General features: G+C 40.4%; 2 protein-coding genes across 2 annotated transcripts; both read right to left on the bottom strand.

The window, feature by feature from the left end:
- Nucleotides 1–7,966: 7,966 nt before the first annotated feature.
- Nucleotides 7,967–8,842, bottom strand: LOC138939242 (uncharacterized). Its single transcript, XM_070306888.1, has one exon. It carries the CDS (start codon nt 8,840–8,842, stop codon nt 7,967–7,969), a length of 876 nt encoding a protein of 291 aa, XP_070162989.1.
- A 10,525-nt stretch (nt 8,843–19,367) lies between these two features.
- Nucleotides 19,368–20,243, bottom strand: LOC138939241 (uncharacterized). Its single transcript, XM_070306887.1, has one exon. It carries the CDS (start codon nt 20,241–20,243, stop codon nt 19,368–19,370), a length of 876 nt encoding a protein of 291 aa, XP_070162988.1.
- Nucleotides 20,244–20,722: the final 479 nt, after the last annotated feature.

Below are 20,722 nucleotides of genomic sequence, written 5' to 3'. Positions count from 1 at the left end.
AGCGTTTTTAGCCCTGTGTGCCGAAAAGCGGTTCTGCTACTTTCCGTGATGTTGCACAAGAATTTTCGTCAAATCTCACTTACTGATACGTAACTAAGACGTTCCGGACGATCAAAACTTGCTTACATAGCGTTTTTAGCCCTGTGTGCCGAAAAGCGGTTCTGCTCACTTTCCGTGATGGTGCACAAAAATTTTCGTCAAATCTCACTTACTGATACGTAACTAAGGCGTTTCGAAGGATCAAAACTTGCGTACATTGCGATCTTAATGCAGTGTGCCGAAAAGCGGTTCTGCTCAATTTCCTTGATGTTGCACAAGAATTTTCGTCAAACCTCACTTACTGACACGTAACTAAGACGTTGCGGACGATCAAAACTTGCGTACATAGCGTTTTTAGCCCTATGTCCCGAAAAGCGGTTCTGCTACTTTCCGTGATGTTGCACAAGAATTTTCGTCAAACCTCACTTACTGACACGTAACTAAGACGTTCCGGACGATCAAAACTTGCATACATAGCGTTTTTAGCCTTGTGTGCCGAAAAGCGGATCTGCTCAATTTCAATGATGTTGCACAAAAATTTTCGACAAATCTCACTTACTGACACGTAACTAAGACGTTCCGGACGATCAAAACTTGCGTACATAGCGTTTTTACCCTGTGTGCCGAAAAGCGATTCTGCTACTTTCCGTGTTGTTGCACAAGAATTTTCGTCAAATCTCACTTACTGATACGTAACTAAGACGTTGCGGACGATCAAAACTTGCGTACATAGCGTTTTTAGCCCTGTGTGCCGAAAAGCGATTCTACTACTTTCCGTGATATTGCACAAGAATTTTCGTCAAATCTCACTTACTGATACGTAACTAAGACGTTCCGGACGATCAAAACTAGCGTACATAGCGTTTTTAGCTTTGTGTGCCGAAAAGCGATTCTGCTCAATTTCCTTGATGTTGCACAAGAATTTTCGTCAAATCGCACTTACTGACACGTAACTAAGACGTTCCGGACGATCAAAACTTGCGAACATAGCGTTTTCAGCCTTGTGTGCCGAAAAGCGATTCTGCTCAATTTCCTTGATGTAGCACAAGAATTTTCGTAAAATCGCACTTACTGATACGTAACTAAGACGTTCCGGACGATCAGAACTTGCGTACATAGCTATCTTAGCCCTGTGTGCCGAAAAGCGGTTCTGCTCACTTTCCGTGATGTTGCACAAGAATTTTCGTCAAATCTCACTTACTGGCACGTAACTAAGACGTTTCGAAGGATTAAAACTTGCGTACAAAGCGATCTTAGCCCTGTGTGCCGAAAAGCGGTTCTGCTCAATTTCCTTGATGTTGCACAAGAATTTTCGTCAAACCGCACTTACTGACACGTAACTAAGACGTTCCGGACGATCAAAACTTGCGTACATAGCGTTTTTAGCCCTGTGTGCCGAAAAGCGGTTCTGCTACTTTCCGTGATGTTGCACAAGAATTTTCGTCAAATCTCACTTACTGATACGTAACTAAGACGTTCCGGACGATCAAAACATGCGTACATAGCGTTTTTAGCCCTGTGTGCCGAAAAGCGGTTCTGCTCAATTTCCTTGATGTTGCACAAGAATTTTAGTCAAATCGCACTTACTGACACGTAACTAAGATGTTCCGGACAATCATAACTTGCGTACATAGCGTTTTTAGCCCTGTGTGCCGAAAAGCGGTTCTGCTCACTTTCCGTGATGGTGCACAAAAATTTTCGTCAAATCTCACTTACTGATACGTAACTAAGACGTTTTGAACGATCAAAAATTGCGTACATAGCGTTTTTAGCCCTATGTGCCGAAAAGCGGTTCTGCTACTTTCCGTGATGTTGCACAAGAATTTTCGTCAAATCTCACTTACTGGCACGTAACTAAGACGTTCCGGACGATCATAACTTGCGTACATAGCGTTTTTAGCCCTGTGTGCCGAATAGCGGTTCTGCTACTTTCCGTGATGTTGCACAAGAATTTTCGTCAAATCTCACTTACTGATACGTAACTAAGACGTTCCGGACGATCAAAACTTGCTTACATAGCGTTTTTAGCCCTGTGTGCCGAAAAGCGGTTCTGCTCACTTTCCGTGATGTTGCACAAGAATTTTCGTCAAATCTCACTTACTGGCACGCAACTAAGACGTTCCGGACGATCATAACTTGCGTACATAGCGTTTTTAGCCCTGTGTGCCGAAAAGCGGTTCTGCTACTTTCCGTGATGTTGCACGAGAATTTTCGTCAAACCTCACTTACTGGCACGTAACTAAGACGTTCCGGACGATCAAAACTTGCTTACATAGCGTTTTTAGCCCTGTGTGTCGAAAAGCGGTTCTGCTCAGTTTCCGTGATGGTGCACAAAAATTTTCGTCAAATCTCACTTACTGATACGTAACTAAGACGTTTTGAACGATCAAAACTTGCGTACATAGCGTTTTTAGCCCTATGTGCCGAAAAGCGGTTCTGCTACTTTCCGTGATGTTGCACAAGAATTTTCGTCAAATCTCACTTACTGATACGTAACTAAGACGTTTCGAAGGATCAAAACTTGCGTACATAACGTTTTCAGCCTTGTGTGCCGAAAAGCGATTCTGTTCAATTTCCTTGATGTTGCACAAGAATTTTCGTCAAACCTCACTTACTGGCACGTAACTAAGACGTTCCGGACGATCAAAACTTGCTTACATAGCGTTTTTAGCCCTGTGTGCCGAAAAGCGGTTCTGCTCACTTTCGGTGATGTTGCACAAGAATTTTCGTCAAAACTCACTTACTGGCACGTGACTAAGACGTTCCGGACGATCATAACTTGCGTACATAGCGTTTTTAGCCCTGTGTGCCGAAAAGCGGTTCTGCTCACTTTCGGTGATGTTGCACAAGAATTTTCGTCAAAACTCACTTACTGGCACGTGACTAAGACGTTCCGGACGATCATAACTTGCGTACATAGCGTTTTTAGCCCTGTGTGCCGAAAAGCGGTTCTGCTACTCTCCGTGATGTTGCACAAGAATTTTCGTCAAATCTCACTTACTGGCACGTAACTAAGACGTTCCGGACGATCAAAACTTGCGTACATAGCGATCTTAGCCCTGTGTGCCGAAAAGCGGTTCTGCTCAATTTCCTTGATGTTGCACAAGAATTTTCGTCAAATCGCACTTACTGACACGTAACTAAGACGTTCCGGACGATCAAAACTTGCGTACATAGCGTTTTCAGCCTTGTGTGCCGAAAAGCGATTCTGCTCAATTTCCTTGATGTTGCATAAGAATTTTCGTCAAATCTCACTTACTGGCACGTAACTAAGACGTTCCGGATGATCAAAACTTGCGTACATAGCTATCTTAGCCCTGTGTGCCGAAAAGCGGTGCTGCTTAATTTTTTCGATGTTGCACAAAAATTTTCGTCAAACCGCACTTACTGACACGTAACTAAGACGTTCCGGACGATCAAAACTTGCGTACAAAGCGTTTTTAGCCCTGTGTGCCGAAAAGCGGTTCTGCTACTTTCCGTGATGTTGCACAAGAATTTTCGTCAAATCTCACTTACTGATACGTAACTAAGACGTTCCGGACGATCAAAACTTGCGTACATAGCTTTTTTAGCCCTGTGTGCCGAAAAGCGGTTCTGCTCAATTTCCTTGATGTTGCACAAGAATTTTCGTCAAATCGCACTTACTGACACGTAACTAAGACGTTCCGGACGATCATAACTTGCGTACATAGCGTTTTTAGCCCTGTGTGCCGAAAAGCGGTTCTGCTACTTTCCGTGATGTTGCACAAGAATTTTCGTCAAATCTCACTTACGGATACGTAACTAAGACGTTCCGGACGATCAAAACTTGCGTACATAGCTATCTTAGCCCTGTGTGCCGAAAAGCGGTTCTGCTCACTTTCCGTGATGTTGCACAAGAATTTACGTCAAATCTCACTTACTGGCACGTAACTAAGGCGTTCCGGACGATCAAAACTTGCGTACATAGCGTTTTTAGCCCTGTGTGCCGAAAAGCGGTTCTGCTCACTTTCCGTGATGGTGCACAAAAATTTTCGTCAAATCTCACTTACTGATACGTAACTAAGACGTTTTGAACGATCAAAGCTTGCGTACATAGCGTTTTTAGCCCTATGTGCCGAAAAGCGGTTCTGCTACTTTCCGTGATGTTGCACAAGAATTTTCGTCAAATCTCACTTACTGATACGTAACTAAGACGTTTCGAAGGATCAAAACTTGCGTACATAACGTTTTCAGCCTTGTGTGCCGAAAAGTGATTCTGTTCAATTTCCTTGATGTTGCACAAGAATTTTCGTCAAACCTCACTTACTGGCACGTAACTAAGACGTTCCGGACGATCAAAACTTGCTTACATAGCGTTTTTAGCCCTGTGTGCCGAAAAGCGGTTCTGCTCACTTTCGGTGATGTTGCACAAGAATTTTCGTCAAAACTCACTTACTGGCACGTGACTAAGACGTTCCGGACGATCATAACTTGCGTACATAGCGTTTTTAGCCCTGTGTGCCGAAAAGCGGTTCTGCTACTCTCCGTGATGTTGCACAAGAATTTTCGTCAAATCTCACTTACTGGCACGTAACTAAGATGTTCCGGACGATCAAAACTTGCGTACATAGCGTTTTTAGCCCTGTGTGCCGAAAAGCGGATCTGCTTAATTTCCTTGATGTTGCACAAGAATTTTCGTCAAATCTCACTTACTGACACGTAACTAAGACGTTCCGGACGATCAAAACTTGCTTACATAGCGTTTTTAGCCCTGTGTGCCGAAAAGCGGTTCTGCTCACTTTCGGTGATGTTGCACAAGAATTTTCGTCAAAACTCACTTACTGATACGTAACTAAGACGTTCCGGACGATCAAAACTTGCGTACATAGCTATCTTAGCCCTGTGTGCCGAAAAGCGGTTCTGCTCACTTTCCGTGATGTTGCACGAGAATTTTCGTCAAACCTCACTTACTGGCACGTAACTAAGACGTTCCGGACGATCAAAACTTGCTTACATAGCGTTTTTAGCCCTGTGTGTCGAAAAGCGGTTCTGCTCACTTTCCGTGATGGTGCACAAAAATTTTCGTCAAATCTCACTTACTGATACGTAACTAAGAGGTTTTGAACGATCAAAACTTGCGTACATAGCGTTTTTAGCCCTATGTCCCGAAAAGCGGTTCTGCTACTTTCCGTGATGTTGCACAAGAATTTTCGTCAAATCTCACTTACTGATACGTAACTAAGACGTTTCGAAGGATCAAAACTTGCGTACATAACGTTTTCAGCCTTGTGTGCCGAAAAGCGATTCTGTTCAATTTCCTTGATGTTGCACAAGAATTTTCGTCAAACCTCACTTACTGGCACGTAACTAAGACGTTCCGGACGATCAAAACTTGCGTACATAGCGATCTTAGCCCTGTGTGCCGAAAAGCGGTTCTGCTCAATTTCCTTGATGTTGCACAAGAATTTTCGTCAAATCGCACTTACTGACACGTAACTAAGACGTTCCGGACGATCAAAACTTGCGTACATAGCGTTTTCAGCCTTGTGTGCCGAAAAGCGATTCTGCTCAATTTCCTTGATGTTGCACAAGAATTTTCGTCAAATCGCACTTACTGACACGTAACTAAGGCGTTCCGGACGATCAAAACTTGCGTACATAGCGTTTTTAGCCCTGTGTGCCGAAAAGCGGTTCTGCTACTTTCCGTGATGTTGCACAAGAATTTTCCTCAAGCCTCACTTACTGGCACGTAACTAAGACGTTCCGGACGATCAAAACTTGCGTACATAGCGTTTTTAGCCCTGTGTGCCGAAAAGCGGTTCTGCTACTTTCCGTGATGTTGCACAAGAATTTTCGTCAAAGCTCACCTACGGATACGTAACTAAGACGTTCCGGACGATCAAAACTTGCGAACATAGCGTTTTCAGCCTTGTGTGCCGAAAAGCGATTCTGCTCAATTTCCTTGATGTTGCACAAGAATTTTCGTCAAATCGCACCTACTGATACGTAACTAAGACGTTCCGGACGATCAAAACTTGCGTACATAGCTATCTTAGCCCTGTGTGCCGAAAAGCGGTTCTGCTCACTTTCCGTGATGTTGCACAAGAATTTACGTCAAATCTCACTTACTGGCACGTAACTAAGGCGTTCCGGACGATCAAAACTTGCGTACATAGCGTTTTTAGCCCTGTGTGCCGAAAAGCGGTTCTGCTACTTTCCGTGATGTTGCACAAGAATTTTCCTCAAGCCTCACTTACTGGCACGTAACTAAGACGTTCCGGACGATCAAAACTTGCGTACATAGCTATTGTCACGTCCCAGTAGTCGAAGTTAAGAAAAAAAAGGAAATTATATGACTGATGTTAAGTAACTCTCTAGAACGCGACTATATTGTTTAAGTAGTTATTAAATTGAATTTAATCTTTTACTGGTAAGTATATCTATGGAAAAGATATTGTTTTTGGGTCACTCTGCATTTCACCGAGTCTACCCGGGACCAGAAGATGTCAACTTGTCATTCAGTATTCGGTGGTACCTTAACTTACCAGGTTTTACGTATTTGAATATATGCTAGAGCAACTGCCTATGTAGCACGCTGAATTCCCTTCTACTTTGCAGTCCTCCAAAGATTTCGTTTGTCGTGCGATGAATGACGGTCGATCAAGGAAGTTGGAACAACCGGTCGTCGAATAAATTGTAATTAGTAATATAAAATACTCTTTATTGTTGCACGACGTTAAATTAACAATATTACAGTCGTAAGACTTGCGACTGGTAAACTCACTATTCTACAATGTAGTATGTATAGGAGTCTCGAAGACTCGTACTGGAATTTGACGACGCTGTCGAGATTCGAATACGCCGGATTATTAAATGCTAAACGCCACGGCAAACGGAGTCAGAGAACGAATTTAGTACGAAAGTAGTAACGTGTTAACCGTATGAGCGTCGAATTAATAATGCTGGATGTCGGACCTGCACTGAGCTCCTCCGGTCTTCGGGTGTTGGTGGGAGAGATGCTGCAGTGGGATCGCCTTTATAGATGGTGGGATATTCTTCCTATGCTTCGCCTAAGACTTCCTGATGCTGGTGGGAGACCCATGGGCGGGAGCAATGGCAAGTGGAAGAGCCGCTGGTAGGGATCTCTGTGCGAGAAGGACAGCTATATCGTTTCCTCGCAACATTCCAACTTATTTGTCCGGCCTAATCTTATCGAGCGGGCGGATAAGAATATCGATCGACGGCCAGTCCGCATACCATGCACAGTTTAAAGCTCTTATAAAACTCTTATAATACTATAGTGAATAAAATATTATTTCTTATACTCCTAATTTCGCATTATGAATAATAAGACGCTATGTTATATAGGATGCGTATAAGCGTAGCATAAAATGCATAAATGTGTATCGAGATTACTAATATAATATAATATAATGTTATATGCATAATATAATATTAAGATGTGCATATAAAAATGTGTGTGTACTTAAATTATTATATTAAAGCGTTACATTTGCATTTAACTGTTTCATTCTTTTCGCTTGTATTTCTCAATTGAATTTAATACCTTTAAAGTTAGATCTCTTGTATGCTCTTATATATATATATATATATATATATGATATTTATTGCAATTTTTTAAAGCGTTTGAATCGTCTGTCTGATTGTGCAATGCAAATATAAGGTTTTAGTTATTCCTATGGTTTATTCATATGGTAGTTATTTTTGCGTCACCCGCTGGCGCGCTCGAGCGTTGGCTATATACGGGGTGACTCTTGAGTATGAATACTATTTTACAAGTTAGAACTTTGTCTTGGACGAGTAACTTTCTCCGGATTTTTACTTCTTTCACCTCCTATGGGTGAGTTAACAATAAATATATTGTTTAAATAAATTTTGACGTGCGGCTAAGACGTCACACCACCCCCCTTAGTTTAAATTTCGGAGTAAAGAGTTATGATGAAATTTATTCGTCCAATCTGGCACGTAGATCTCTAAATGTATATACTATAGGTATAGTAGGTGGTTCCGCGTTTTCTGCTGGCGCATTCGGTACTATGTTTGTGTCTATGTGTTCTGGTGGATTTTCTGGAGTTACTTGTGGTTGCGGTTGTGGTCTATTCGCCAAATACAATAATAGATGTGTGAAGGAGCTCCAAATGGCTCCAAGTAAGTGTAAGCTGCAGCCATAAGCTGCGTGTAGCGCATAGCCGTGTATCAATGTGTCAAATACAATTTTTATTACTCTTATAATTATAAATATTCCGAATATACCGGCGGTCGCCGCACCAAATGTTGTAAAACCGTTCCATATTTTAGCTAGCGTATTGTTATAAATTTTATTCAGCGCACCTTCGTCTAATAAATTTTGCAATGAAACGGTATCGGATTGTATTGTTTGACCCGTAAAGCCTCGAGCGATGGTATGCAGAACCGCGTTCTTTTCCGCGGGGAACATAATGTGGTCTCTTAATTCGTCAAGGTCTTGTTGGGAGTAAATGCCACTGGTGGCTAGTGATTTTGGCGCAAGGTATTTCCAAGAGAGTTTTGTTAATGGTTTGATTTCGTGAGGGGAATTTATCATGGAAGGGGTAGGGTTAAATTGTAGCCAAGTTCCTTCGATGTTGTATATTATTGGGAGTAAAGGATTACAATCTCTGAGTGTACTGTGTTTTATGACGATATGTGATTTCGGTGTCATGTATAGTGTGGCGTTTCTAAACATAATGGGCAACTCAGTATGGCACGTGTTTGTTTTTCGTAGTGTAACCTCTATAGGTATACATTTAACTATGTGAATTCCCTCCCCGGCTGTGACTGCCATGTAACCTGGAGCTTTCATCACCCGGTAGGCGAATTCATCTGGTAAAACAGCAGCAAGAGATAGGGTATTTTGTATAACCTGTTTCTCTAGTTCGCATTTTTGCATAATTATATCTTTGTATAAAGAGGTAATCTGGTTCCTCATATACTTCTCAACGTATACAAATTTTGAATTTGCGTACGTGAATAAATCTAGGTTCGTTACAGAGGTTTTTGATCTTACTTTGAAAATGTTTCCTTTCTGTGTTTCAAAAATGAACAGTTTCGGATGTTCTGTGCCATACAGTGTGTAACCGCATATCGTGTGCCTTCGTGTTAGTGTCAGTGCAAAAGTGATGTCTTGAGATTCTAGTGTGAATATTGTGGTATTTTGGTGATCTAATATGCCTTGAAATTTAGTAGAGGTGCCTTCATATAGGACGTCATATGCTTCAAACCCGCAAGCGGTATTGGGTATTCCTTCCCAAAAGGTGTAACCATCGTCCGAGTCTATACAGGATTCGTCCGATAGTTCACAAACAGTTCCGGATTTTAACATTACTTTTCCTGCGTTTAACTTTACCGGCACGTATGAGTCTTTTAGAGAGATTTTTACAGTCGCTTGGACTATCACGTCATCCCATGTGCCGTAATAGTCCGAGTATTGAATGCCTTTACAGGTTCCATCTACGTTTACTTTACCCGCGAGTGTGACGCTTCTATAGTACGTGTGATTTGATTTAAGTCCATCAATAATTTCGGCGGTTCCTACTTTTAAGAGGCCCTCTTTATGCATTTGAATGCACCTAGCGCGAGATGTTTCCTGCAAGTAGCTCGCGTAACCGTTATGAACGGCTGAGATATGCGAGTGCATTCCGCAGTGAGATATGGTTCTTAAGATTTCTATTTTACATTGAGTTATGTGAGTTTGCGCGTAATTTGACAGTTGTAGCAGCTGTATGTATGTGTTGATTGTTGCAGGTGCCTCAATGTCGATGTCGCATTCGCCTGAACGTAGTAAGGATACAGTGGTCACGTTCAGGTAGGCTCCTCCACAATCGTAGGCTATTATGGCCCTTGTGCCAGAGAACATTGCGGTAATTAGAAGTATTGGAATGTAGTAAACCTTAAAATAGAAATATTATATTTGAGTATAAAGTACGAGAGTAATATGGGTTGTTCGTGTTGTTTTATGTTACAAGATGTGTCAAGTACGTGTGTATGTGTTGTTAGAACAAAAATCTCTAATACTAATATGAGATTAATATGAAAATATCTTAAAATTACTGGATCCGGGGGTCCAGGCCGCGCTTACAAAATTTCTCTTTTCCTCGCACTTTCTTTCATCCCGGATCTATAAAATATGTGCTTTTGCACAATTTCAGTTTATTTACGTGAACTACGCGTGGTTTTCCACGGAAGTCTATTCTCGCGTTATTCATTGGTAATAATTCTAAAATTTTGTATGGCCTAGTATATTGATCATCTAGCTTTCCTTTTGTGGGCTCCTTTAATAGATAAACTTTATCGTTAGCTTTAAAATTTCGAATATTGATTTTTCTGTCATAATATGTCTTACTCTTTTCTTTTGATTGTATCAAGTTTTGTTTTGCTAGACCCTGTGAGTTTTTCAAAGTTTCAAAAAGGTTAGTGAGATAGTCTTGATAAGGCTGTTCAGTGACGTCCTCGGGAACTGCGGAGGAGGATGGAGTTCTGGGAAGATGTCCAAAAATTAGGGAATAAGGAGTATAGTTGGTTCCTTCGTGGACTGATGTATTGTAAGCAAACATAGCAGGCTTAATCTGCTCGTCCCATTCCTCATTCCGGTTGGTGTACATTTTCAAGTATTCTGTCAATACGTGATGTGAGCGTTCAATTGAGCCATTTGATTGCGGGTAGTAAGCAGTTGTACGGCATTGCTTAATTTTAAAGTAGCTAGCGATTGCTTTCATCAAAGAAGTAAAAAAGGTCGGAGCCTGATCTGTTAATAATGCTCTCGGTGCTCCATATATGTATATGAAATCTTTTATGAAGGCGTTGGCTATTGAGAAAGAGTCTGCTGTTTCCATAGGAATGGCAACTGAATATTTCGTTAAAAGGTCTTGTATAGTTAAAATATAAGAATTGTTTCGGCTCGTTACTGGCAATGGTCCTACTACGTCCATGGATACTTTATCAAATGCAGTTCCTGGGGTGTCAGTGATCATCATGGGTTGTTTCGTTTTTACTCTCGTTAATTTTTTGATTTGGCAATTTCTGCAATTCTTTATGTAATCTTGTATGTCTTTTTTCATTGTGGGCCAATAGTAGTTTTGTCTAATTCGATGGTAGGTTTTATTCACACCTTTGTGTCCTCCAATCTTCGTAGCATGTTTTTCATAGATAATGTTAGCTCTTTCTTCTAGGCCAGGACATCTTATTAGAGATTTGCAAACTGTTACTATTATTGGCAAGTCTGAGAGGAATCTTTTTAAATTTTTATATACAAAAATCCATGGAACTGTATCGTATAGGTCGTGTTGCGCTATACTGATGGTTTTTAGATTTAGTTCTGTTATGGCATCCCTCAACGATCTTATTCCGTTTATAATGTCATTGTGTTCGATTTGCACTCTTTCATTTTGTTTAATAGGGATGTTTATTAAATATTTCCCGCTATTCAAATTCGTTATTTTTACTCTTGTGAAAGTTAAGTCTTTATACGTGGGAAGTTTATTTTCTGCTGAATAATCCTTTGCGCCTTTATCGTAGGGATGTCCTTGGAGTGTGGTAAAGATGACATGGTTATCCTTTCGGGAAAGCAGTGAATCTCTTGTTTCATTAACTTTAAAATCGTTCTCTTCACCTGAGGAGCGAGGTTGTGGAGATGCAGATTCATTACTCTCACTTTCGTTTTCTGGATCTTCTTCCGACGTCTCTGAATTGCTTTGGTCGAACTCTTGCTCTTGTTTGTCTAGATCTTCATTTAGATTTTCGGGAAAGAAAACTTGGGATGGGGTTTTTGTGGTTACTGGTGGAGTTAGTAAAGCATTTTCGTTTAAGTCTTTGATAATTATTTGTTGTTGGTCATTAGGATTTAATGTGTGATTAGTATCATTGGAAGAGAAAGTGATTGACGGTCTAGACTGTTGTGTAGCTGTCTGGTATGAGAAAAGGGATTCGTTTGAATTATCGTCTGGCTCTACTAGGGGAAGTATGGAAACGTTAGGAATAGGCGGGTTTCTAGAAAGTGCGTCTGCTACAACGTTAGTCTTTCCTGTTTTATATTGTATTTCATATTCGTACTCTGATAGTTTTAGTCTCCATTTCCACAATCGGGAGCTGGGATCCTTGACCGAATGTAGCCAAACTAGTGGTTTATGATCTGTGAGGATTGTAAATTTCCTGCCGTATAAATAGTGCCGGAAGTACGTTACACAGTAGACTACGGCTAAGCACTCCTTTTCTATGGTGGAATATCTCCCTTCTGCTTCATTCAAAGTCCTAGAAATATACGAAATAGGTAAGTCTTTCCCTATCTGTCCTTGGCTCAGCACGCCTCCTATAGCGTATCCACTGGCGTCGGTGGTTAATAAGAATGGCTCTTTAAAGTTCGGATATTGCAAAACAGGTTCTTTTAATAATTCATGTGTTAATTTGTTAAATGCTGCTTCTTGCGACGGTGTCCATACAAAAGGCTTGTCTTTCTTTAATAAATCCGTGAGAGGTTTTGCGATTTTTGAAATGTCCCTAATGAATCGGCGGTAGTATCCCACAAGACCCAAGAATTGCTTAATGTTTTTATGATTCCTTGGTTTTGGGAAACGTTGGACTGCGATAATTTTATTAGGATCTGGTCTTACTCCATCTGATCCGATAATATGCCCTAGGTAAACTACTTCGTGCCTTAGGAATTGACATTTGTCGGGCTGTAATTGCAGATTTGCTTCTCTTAGTCTTTGCATCAATTCTTTGATTTTTATATCGTGTTCCTCTAAGGATCTTGCATACACAACTATGTCGTCCAGGTAAACGAATAGTTCGTTTCCTTGTAATCCGGTGAGGACGTTGTCCATCAACCGTTGGAATGTCGCGGGTGCATTTTTCAGACCGAAAGGCATCCGCTGGTACTCATAATGTCCATATGGTGTGGAGAAAGCTGTCTTTTCTTGATCCTCGGGGGCCATAGGTATCTGATGAAATCCTTGTGCGAGGTCAAAAATGGAGAAGTATTTTGCACTACCCAACTGGTCTAATATTTCTACTATATTAGGCAGTGGGTACGCATCTCCTATCGTTTTTTCATTCAGCTTTCGGAAATCTATTACCATCCTCCATTTCTTTCGTCCATCGGCCGCAGATTTCTTGGGGACGATCCATAGAGGAGCGTTATACGGTGATGCTGAAGGCGTTATTATTTCATCCTTCAAAAGCTTCGTCACCTGCCTGTCTATTTCCTCCTTGTGGACAGGCGGGTATCTATATTGTTTCACGTGTATTGGTAGATTGTCCGTGGTTGGAATAGTATGTTTAACTGCGGTGGTGAACTTGAGTTTTTCTCCCGGAAGATGGAAACAATCTCCATATTCTTTAAGTATCGCATCGACGTGGTCTTCTTCCTCTTCGTTTAAATATTCAGTATTCATGATGGGTTTAAGTCATTCTATACGACTGAGAGATATAGGAGGAAGCAGATCAGTTGTATCTTTAAATCTAGAAAATGCTGGCTGCGCAGCTTGTTCAATAAAAGGACCTTCTTGGTCTCGTAAAACTGGAAGAGTATGAATCAAGGTTGATTCAGAAGATTTCCCATTATTGGCGAGCTCTTCATTGCTCATAAAAGACTCCATAGGATCCCTGGAAGCGGGAGGTTGAGTGGAGTTGGTTAATCTTGATTCAGCGGAATTAGTAATAGAGAGCTCGTCTAAGCTCGTGGAATTAGTATTTTCAGAATATAGAAGATCCTCAAGTCCTATTGACCCTGGAAGCGTGTCAATAGAGTGTTTGAGGCACGAAGATGCAGGCATTGCATCTTGTGTAGAAGTATCTTCCAGGTGTTGCGGCACCGGAAGAGTATTAGAATCTGAGGATTTCCCGTCTTCGGAGAGCTCCTTTTGGCTCATAGGATTTACGAAAATAGAAGAATTCAGTGAAGTTAGGCGCTCCTCGGAGTCATTGGGTATAAAGTAATCCTCAAGAGGCATTGGATAGACCTCTATGGTGTAGTTCTGCTCTGTTAAATTATAAGCTTTTATATGCCCCTTCCCTCGGGAATTTTTAACAAGAGGTTCACCCAGAAATAATCCCTTTGTTGGCTCGTTTAGAGGAATATAACCTTCCCTTTTCTCCGGGTTTGTTATGTTGAACGCAATGTCTACAATAGTGCGCGAGGGCACCATGATCTTTTCTCTTTTGTAAAACGGTACCTGTATGCTATCGAAGGTAAGGCATTCTTGTTGGTAATCGATGATAGCATTATTATCTTTCAAAAAACTGGCACCTATTATGCCGTCAGCAGGTATACCGAAATTGTTTCTGACGACATAAAATTTTGTTTCTTTTCCCATAATTTTGAATACCACCGAACCCAATGTCTTTATTGGCTTCTCGGAAATGCCTTTTAATCTTAACGTGTCTTTTGTGTTTATGGGGGTATTCTTTAATATTTTTATTTTAACTAAATTTACAGAGGATCCTGAGTCTATCATAAAAAAGCAGTATCCTTTAAAGTTTTTGCAAGTGAGGGCGATCCTTGGTTGACATGTTTTGGGTCCTAGGTTCGCCATTCCAATACTGGCTTTTTTATTTAGGGGTTCCTCGCTTACTGGTTTGATGACCGACGCTGGGTCATCGTATTTCTTTAATAGAATTTTAGAAAAATTGGAGCCTTGATTTTTATCGTTAGTGTTCAAGTTTGGCTTGTTGATGGCTCTGCTTGTATCGTTATGGGATGCGCTGTCGCTTGGGCCGGTTCCTTGGTCGCGCTCACCGTCGGGCGGCCCTCCGCGTTTCCCGACGCTTGTGTTGCGTTTCGATATACTAATTGTCGACATTCAGTGACCTTGTGTCCAGGATATTTGCAATAATTACATACGATAGGGGAATTCGGTCCTGGCTGTCCTGGTACCAAGGGTCTGATCCATGGTCGTGGAACAAAATTGTTATTAGGGTTTTTTAGTATGGATTTTGGTTGTTCCGGTTCGATAGGTCTAGGGTTATTTATGTCCGATCGCGTAGCAGGGAATTGTCGAGGCGTAAATTGTCTTTCGCGCTGTTTTTCTATTTCCAAATTCCTCGTAATTTTGACAGCCCATTCAATCGCCTCGTCTAGGGTGCCTATGTTCCGGTGTTCCATTCGCGTGATTACGTTAGAGGGTAATCCATTTACGAAAGCTTCCAAAACTTCTCCTTCAACCTCGTTATTAAATAACCGAGGGTTGTTGATGCCCTGTCGTCTGTTTCCATCTAATATAGCGAGTTTCAAGTCTTTAATTCTACCCGCGTACTTCAAGACTGTCTCGTTTGGCATTTTATACGCGTTGGCTAATTCTCCGCGGTATTGTGCTACGGATTTATTCGGAGCGAAAATATTCTTTAATTTATCTAATAAATCTACGACGCGAGTATATATGTTTCCTTCAATGACTTGATACGCGTCGCCTTCAATTTTGTTAATAATGAATTGTACGAGCTGTGGTTCTTGTGCAGACGGTAGTAAATCGCGAGCACGTTCACACGCTCGGGCGAACTGGAAGATCGAAATCTAATAACCATTAAACGGGGGAATATTGGCAACTACATCTTTTATTTTTAGGGTTGGCATGATTACAGGGGGTTCTTCCCGTTCCGGCGGGTCGGCGAATTCATCGTATGCGGACGCGGCGCGGGAAGCTTCATTCACGCGCTGTTCGAGATTGCTCACTTGCTCTGGTAATCTGCGTAATTGTGATAATTCTGTTTGGATTTTTGAAAGCACGTCGAATAACGAATTCGCGTCTATTGACTCGTTAGGGCGTTTGATCGTTTCTTCTCGTTCTTTAAGCGACATTTTTGAATGCGATTGTTTTTCACGGTCTTCCACGTATTTTTGCTTCTTTTCGATTTCCGGGTCGATGCTTACTGTACCGTGCGATCTCGTAAATTGGGCCATAACTCGGTACACGTAATTTTGAAATAGTTATCGGCTCTAATCGTTCTTAGCACAACGATTGTGAAAGTAGTAATTTTAATAATATAAAAATTTATTGTAATACATACGGTTAAATAGCATGTAATGCTATAGTTCCTTAATCCTGTAAGAATATAGGTTAGTACACAGAGTGGTTTGAGGATTAAATAATATACGTATGAAATGGGCTTAATCCTCCAACCCTATAAAATATGGTATAATTTAGTAATAATAGAGAATAAGAATATTGTAGTATACAAGATTAAGCAATATATAAAAAGATAATAAAAAGATTGTAATAATTTTAGTAATAATATATCAAAAGCAATTGTATAAATGCATATGATAAAATAAAGCAGGATAGAAATATATATATATATTCTTTTTTTTTCCAACAATAGAATAGTAATATGAAGCGAACAATATAATATATATATATATATATATATATATATATATATATATATATATATATATATAAATAAGTTATGCGATAAAATATAAGAATATTCTGAAAATAAGACAATGCGATTATAGGGTAGGGTATAATAAAATACAAAAATAGTACAATATGAAAACAACAATGATGCTTTTTATTCGTCGCTGGCGCTAACGTTTGGAATTTGAGTCTGTGCGTAAAATTCGCGACGCGGGTCGTTCTCCGGAATTTCTGGATATGGCAACGGAGACTGTTCGACCGTGATCGGAATTAATTTGTAAACAAAGGTTCTTTTCTCAGTTAGCCGTTCGCGACATGGGGCACTCGAATTGTCTGTAATATTTAACTCGTCGGAACAATTCGCTGCTTCTCTAAGTTGCGCTCTTAGTAGGCGTCGGAGCTGGTATTTCTTTCCTGCGCGACGCGTTTTTGGCATGTCTTTTTAGAAACACGAAATTAGGATAAGGATTCAACTTTAGTTTCATGCAGCGACTCTCTGAGGCACTTATTTTGCCCACATAGCGATATCCGTCATCCTATTCCAGTCTCAGTGTGCGGAATCCTGCCTCACCAAAGAGAAGGAACAAGAAAGAGCGTGCGGAATCCTGCCTCACCACTCTCCGTTTATCGTATGTACACAAAAAAGCCCAAAGCAACGACGAGCGGCTTATCCGCCCAGAGCCGTCGCTCCGAGTTTGCGGCACTTCGAAGAGTCAACTTCCACTTTTACTAAAATCGATCGCTTCTCTACTGCGTGGCGTGTCCTATTGGCTTTATAAAAAATATTTAAACACTGATGTCTGTGTTACATTTGCGTTCTCAATGTGCGGAATCCTGCCTCACCAAAGAAAACGCTCCTGTTACAAGTGACGAGCGGCGTATATACCAGCTACCAGGACACTGTCACAGAACCAGGTATTGTTCAATAATTCTTTCGTAGTGATGAGCGAAATATATTCGCTCTAACTCACAACGTCAGAATGTCGTTATGCCGTCTTAATATTGCAATCGAAGCACACGCAGTCGAGAATAATCACAAAATTCTAACAGCGTTAATGGAAATAAAATCTAACACGAATATGACGTGTAAATTAAATGGATTGGCAAAATCTAAATAACGCGGTGTATAATAATCGAATAAAATTATAACGGCACTGTATTTCGCGAAATAAGCAGTGGTATCAACGCAGAGTACTTAACCGAGACTCAAATTGAACGTTATATCGCGCACAATTCACTTCCTGAAAATAAAGTATGATTATTAACACAAGAAAAATGACAAGTTAGCTTCTGCGATCCCACCGCTGCCACCAAATTTTAATATGTCACGTCCCAGTAGTCGAAGTTAAGAAAAAAAAGGAAATTATATGACTGATGTTAAGTAACTCTTTAGAACGCGACTATATTGTTTAAGTAGTTATTAAATTGAATTTAATCTTTTACTGGTAAGTATATCTATGGAAAAGATATTGTTTTTGGGTCACTCTGCATTTCACCGAGTCTACCGGGACCAGAAGATGTCAACTTGTCATTCAGTATTCGGTGGTACCTTAACTTACCAGGTTTTACGTATTTGAATATATGTTAGAGCAACTGCCTATGTAGCACGCTGAATTCCCTTCTACTTTGCAGTCCTCCAAAGATTTCGTTTGTCGTGCGATGAATGACGGTCGATCAAGGAAGTTGAACAACCGGTCGTCGAATAAATTGTAATTAGTAATATAAAATACTCTTTATTGTTGCACGACGTTAAATTAACAATATTACAGTCGTAAGACTTGCGACTGGTAAACTCACTATTCTACAATGTAGTATGTATAGGAGTCTCGAAGACTCGTACTGGAATTTGACGACGCTGTCGAGATTCGAATACGCCGGATTATTAAATGCTAAACGCCACGGCAAACGGAGTCAGAGAACGAATTTAGTACGAAAGTAGTAACGTGTTAACCGTATGAGCGTCGAATTAATAATGCTGGATGTCGGACCTGCACTGAGCTCCTCCGGTCTTCGGGTGTTGGTGGGAGAGATGCTGCAGTGGGATCGCCTTTATAGATGGTGGGATATTCTTCCTATGCTTCGCCTAAGACTTCCTGATGCTGGTGGGAGACCCATGGGCGGGAGCAATGGCAAGTGGAAGAGCCGCTGGTAGGGATCTCTGTGCGAGAAGGACAGCTATATCGTTTCCTCGCAACATTCCAACTTATTTGTCCGGCCTAATCTTATCGAGCGGGCGGATAAGAATATCGATCGACGGCCAGTCCGCATACCATGCACAGTTTAAAGCTCTTATAAAACTCTTATAATACTATAGTGAATAAAATATTATTTCTTATACTCCTAATTTCGCATTATGAATAATAAGACGCTATGTTATATAGGATGCGTATAAGCGTAGCATAAAATGCATAAATGTGTATCGAGATTACTAATATAATATAATATAATGTTATATGCATAATATAATATTAAGATGTGCATATAAAAATGTGTGTGTACTTAAATTATTATATTAAAGCGTTACATTTGCATTTAACTGTTTCATTCTTTTCGCTTGTATTTCTCAATTGAATTTAATACCTTTAAAGTTAGATCTCTTGTATGCTCTTATATATATATATATATATATATATGATATTTATTGCAATTTTTTAAAGCGTTTGAATCGTCTGTCTGATTGTGCAATGCAAATATAAGGTTTTAGTTATTCCTATGGTTTATTCATATGGTAGTTATTTTTGCGTCACCCGCTGGCGCGCTCGAGCGTTGGCTATATACGGGGTGACTCTTGAGTATGAATACTATTTTACAAGTTAGAACTTTGTCTTGGACGAGTAACTTTCTCCGGATTTTTACTTCTTTCACCTCCTATGGGTGAGTTAACAATAAATATATTGTTTAAATAAATTTTGACGTGCGGCTAAGACGTCACACCACCCCCCTTAGTTTAAATTTCGGAGTAAAGAGTTATGATGAAATTTATTCGTCCAATCTGGCACGTAGATCTCTAAATGTATATACTATAGGTATAGTAGGTGGTTCCGCGTTTTCTGCTGGCGCATTCGGTACTATGTTTGTGTCTATGTGTTCTGGTGGATTTTCTGGAGTTACTTGTGGTTGCGGTTGTGGTCTATTCGCCAAATACAATAATAGATGTGTGAAGGAGCTCCAAATGGCTCCAAGTAAGTGTAAGCTGCAGCCATAAGCTGCGTGTAGCGCATAGCCGTGTATCAATGTGTCAAATACAATTTTTATTACTCTTATAATTATAAATATTCCGAATATACCGGCGGTCGCCGCACCAAATGTTGTAAAACCGTTCCATATTTTAGCTAGCGTATTGTTATAAATTTTATTCAGCGCACCTTCGTCTAATAAATTTTGCAATGAAACGGTATCGGATTGTATTGTTTGACCCGTAAAGCCTCGAGCGATGGTATGCAGAACCGCGTTCTTTTCCGCGGGGAACATAATGTGGTCTCTTAATTCGTCAAGGTCTTGTTGGGAGTAAATGCCACTGGTGGCTAGTGATTTTGGCGCAAGGTATTTCCAAGAGAGTTTTGTTAATGGTTTGATTTCGTGAGGGGAATTTATCATGGAAGGGGTAGGGTTAAATTGTAGCCAAGTTCCTTCGATGTTGTATATTATTGGGAGTAAAGGATTACAATCTCTGAGTGTACTGTGTTTTATGACGATATGTGATTTCGGTGTCATGTATAGTGTGGCGTTTCTAAACATAATGGGCAACTCAGTATGGCACGTGTTTGTTTTTCGTAGTGTAACCTCTATAGGTATACATTTAACTATGTGAATTCCCTCCCCGGCTGTGACTGCCATGTAACCTGGAGCTTTCATCACCCGGTAGGCGAATTCATCTGGTAAAACAGCAGCAAGAGATAGGGTATTTTGTATAACCTGTTTCTCTAGTTCGCATTTTTGCATAATTATATCTTTGTATAAAGAGGTAATCTGGTTCCTCATATACTTCTCAACGTATACAAATTTTGAATTTGCGTACGTGAATAAATCTAGGTTCGTTACAGAGGTTTTTGATCTTACTTTGAAAATGTTTCCTTTCTGTGTTTCAAAAATGAACAGTTTCGGATGTTCTGTGCCATACAGTGTGTAACCGCATATCGTGTGCCTTCGTGTTAGTGTCAGTGCAAAAGTGATGTCTTGAGATTCTAGTGTGAATATTGTGGTATTTTGGTGATCTAATATGCCTTGAAATTTAGTAGAGGTGCCTTCATATAGGACGTCATATGCTTCAAACCCGCAAGCGGTATTGGGTATTCCTTCCCAAAAGGTGTAACCATCGTCCGAGTCTATACAGG

The sequence above is a fragment of the Polyergus mexicanus genome, unplaced genomic scaffold (assembly GCF_030449975.1).
Source record: "Polyergus mexicanus isolate NDT 795.1 unplaced genomic scaffold, iyPolMexi1.0 SCAF_14, whole genome shotgun sequence".
Lineage (NCBI taxonomy): Eukaryota > Metazoa > Arthropoda > Insecta > Hymenoptera > Formicidae > Polyergus > Polyergus mexicanus.
Note: the sequence above shows the minus strand (reverse complement) of the source record. Positions and strands in the feature narration are given on the sequence as shown.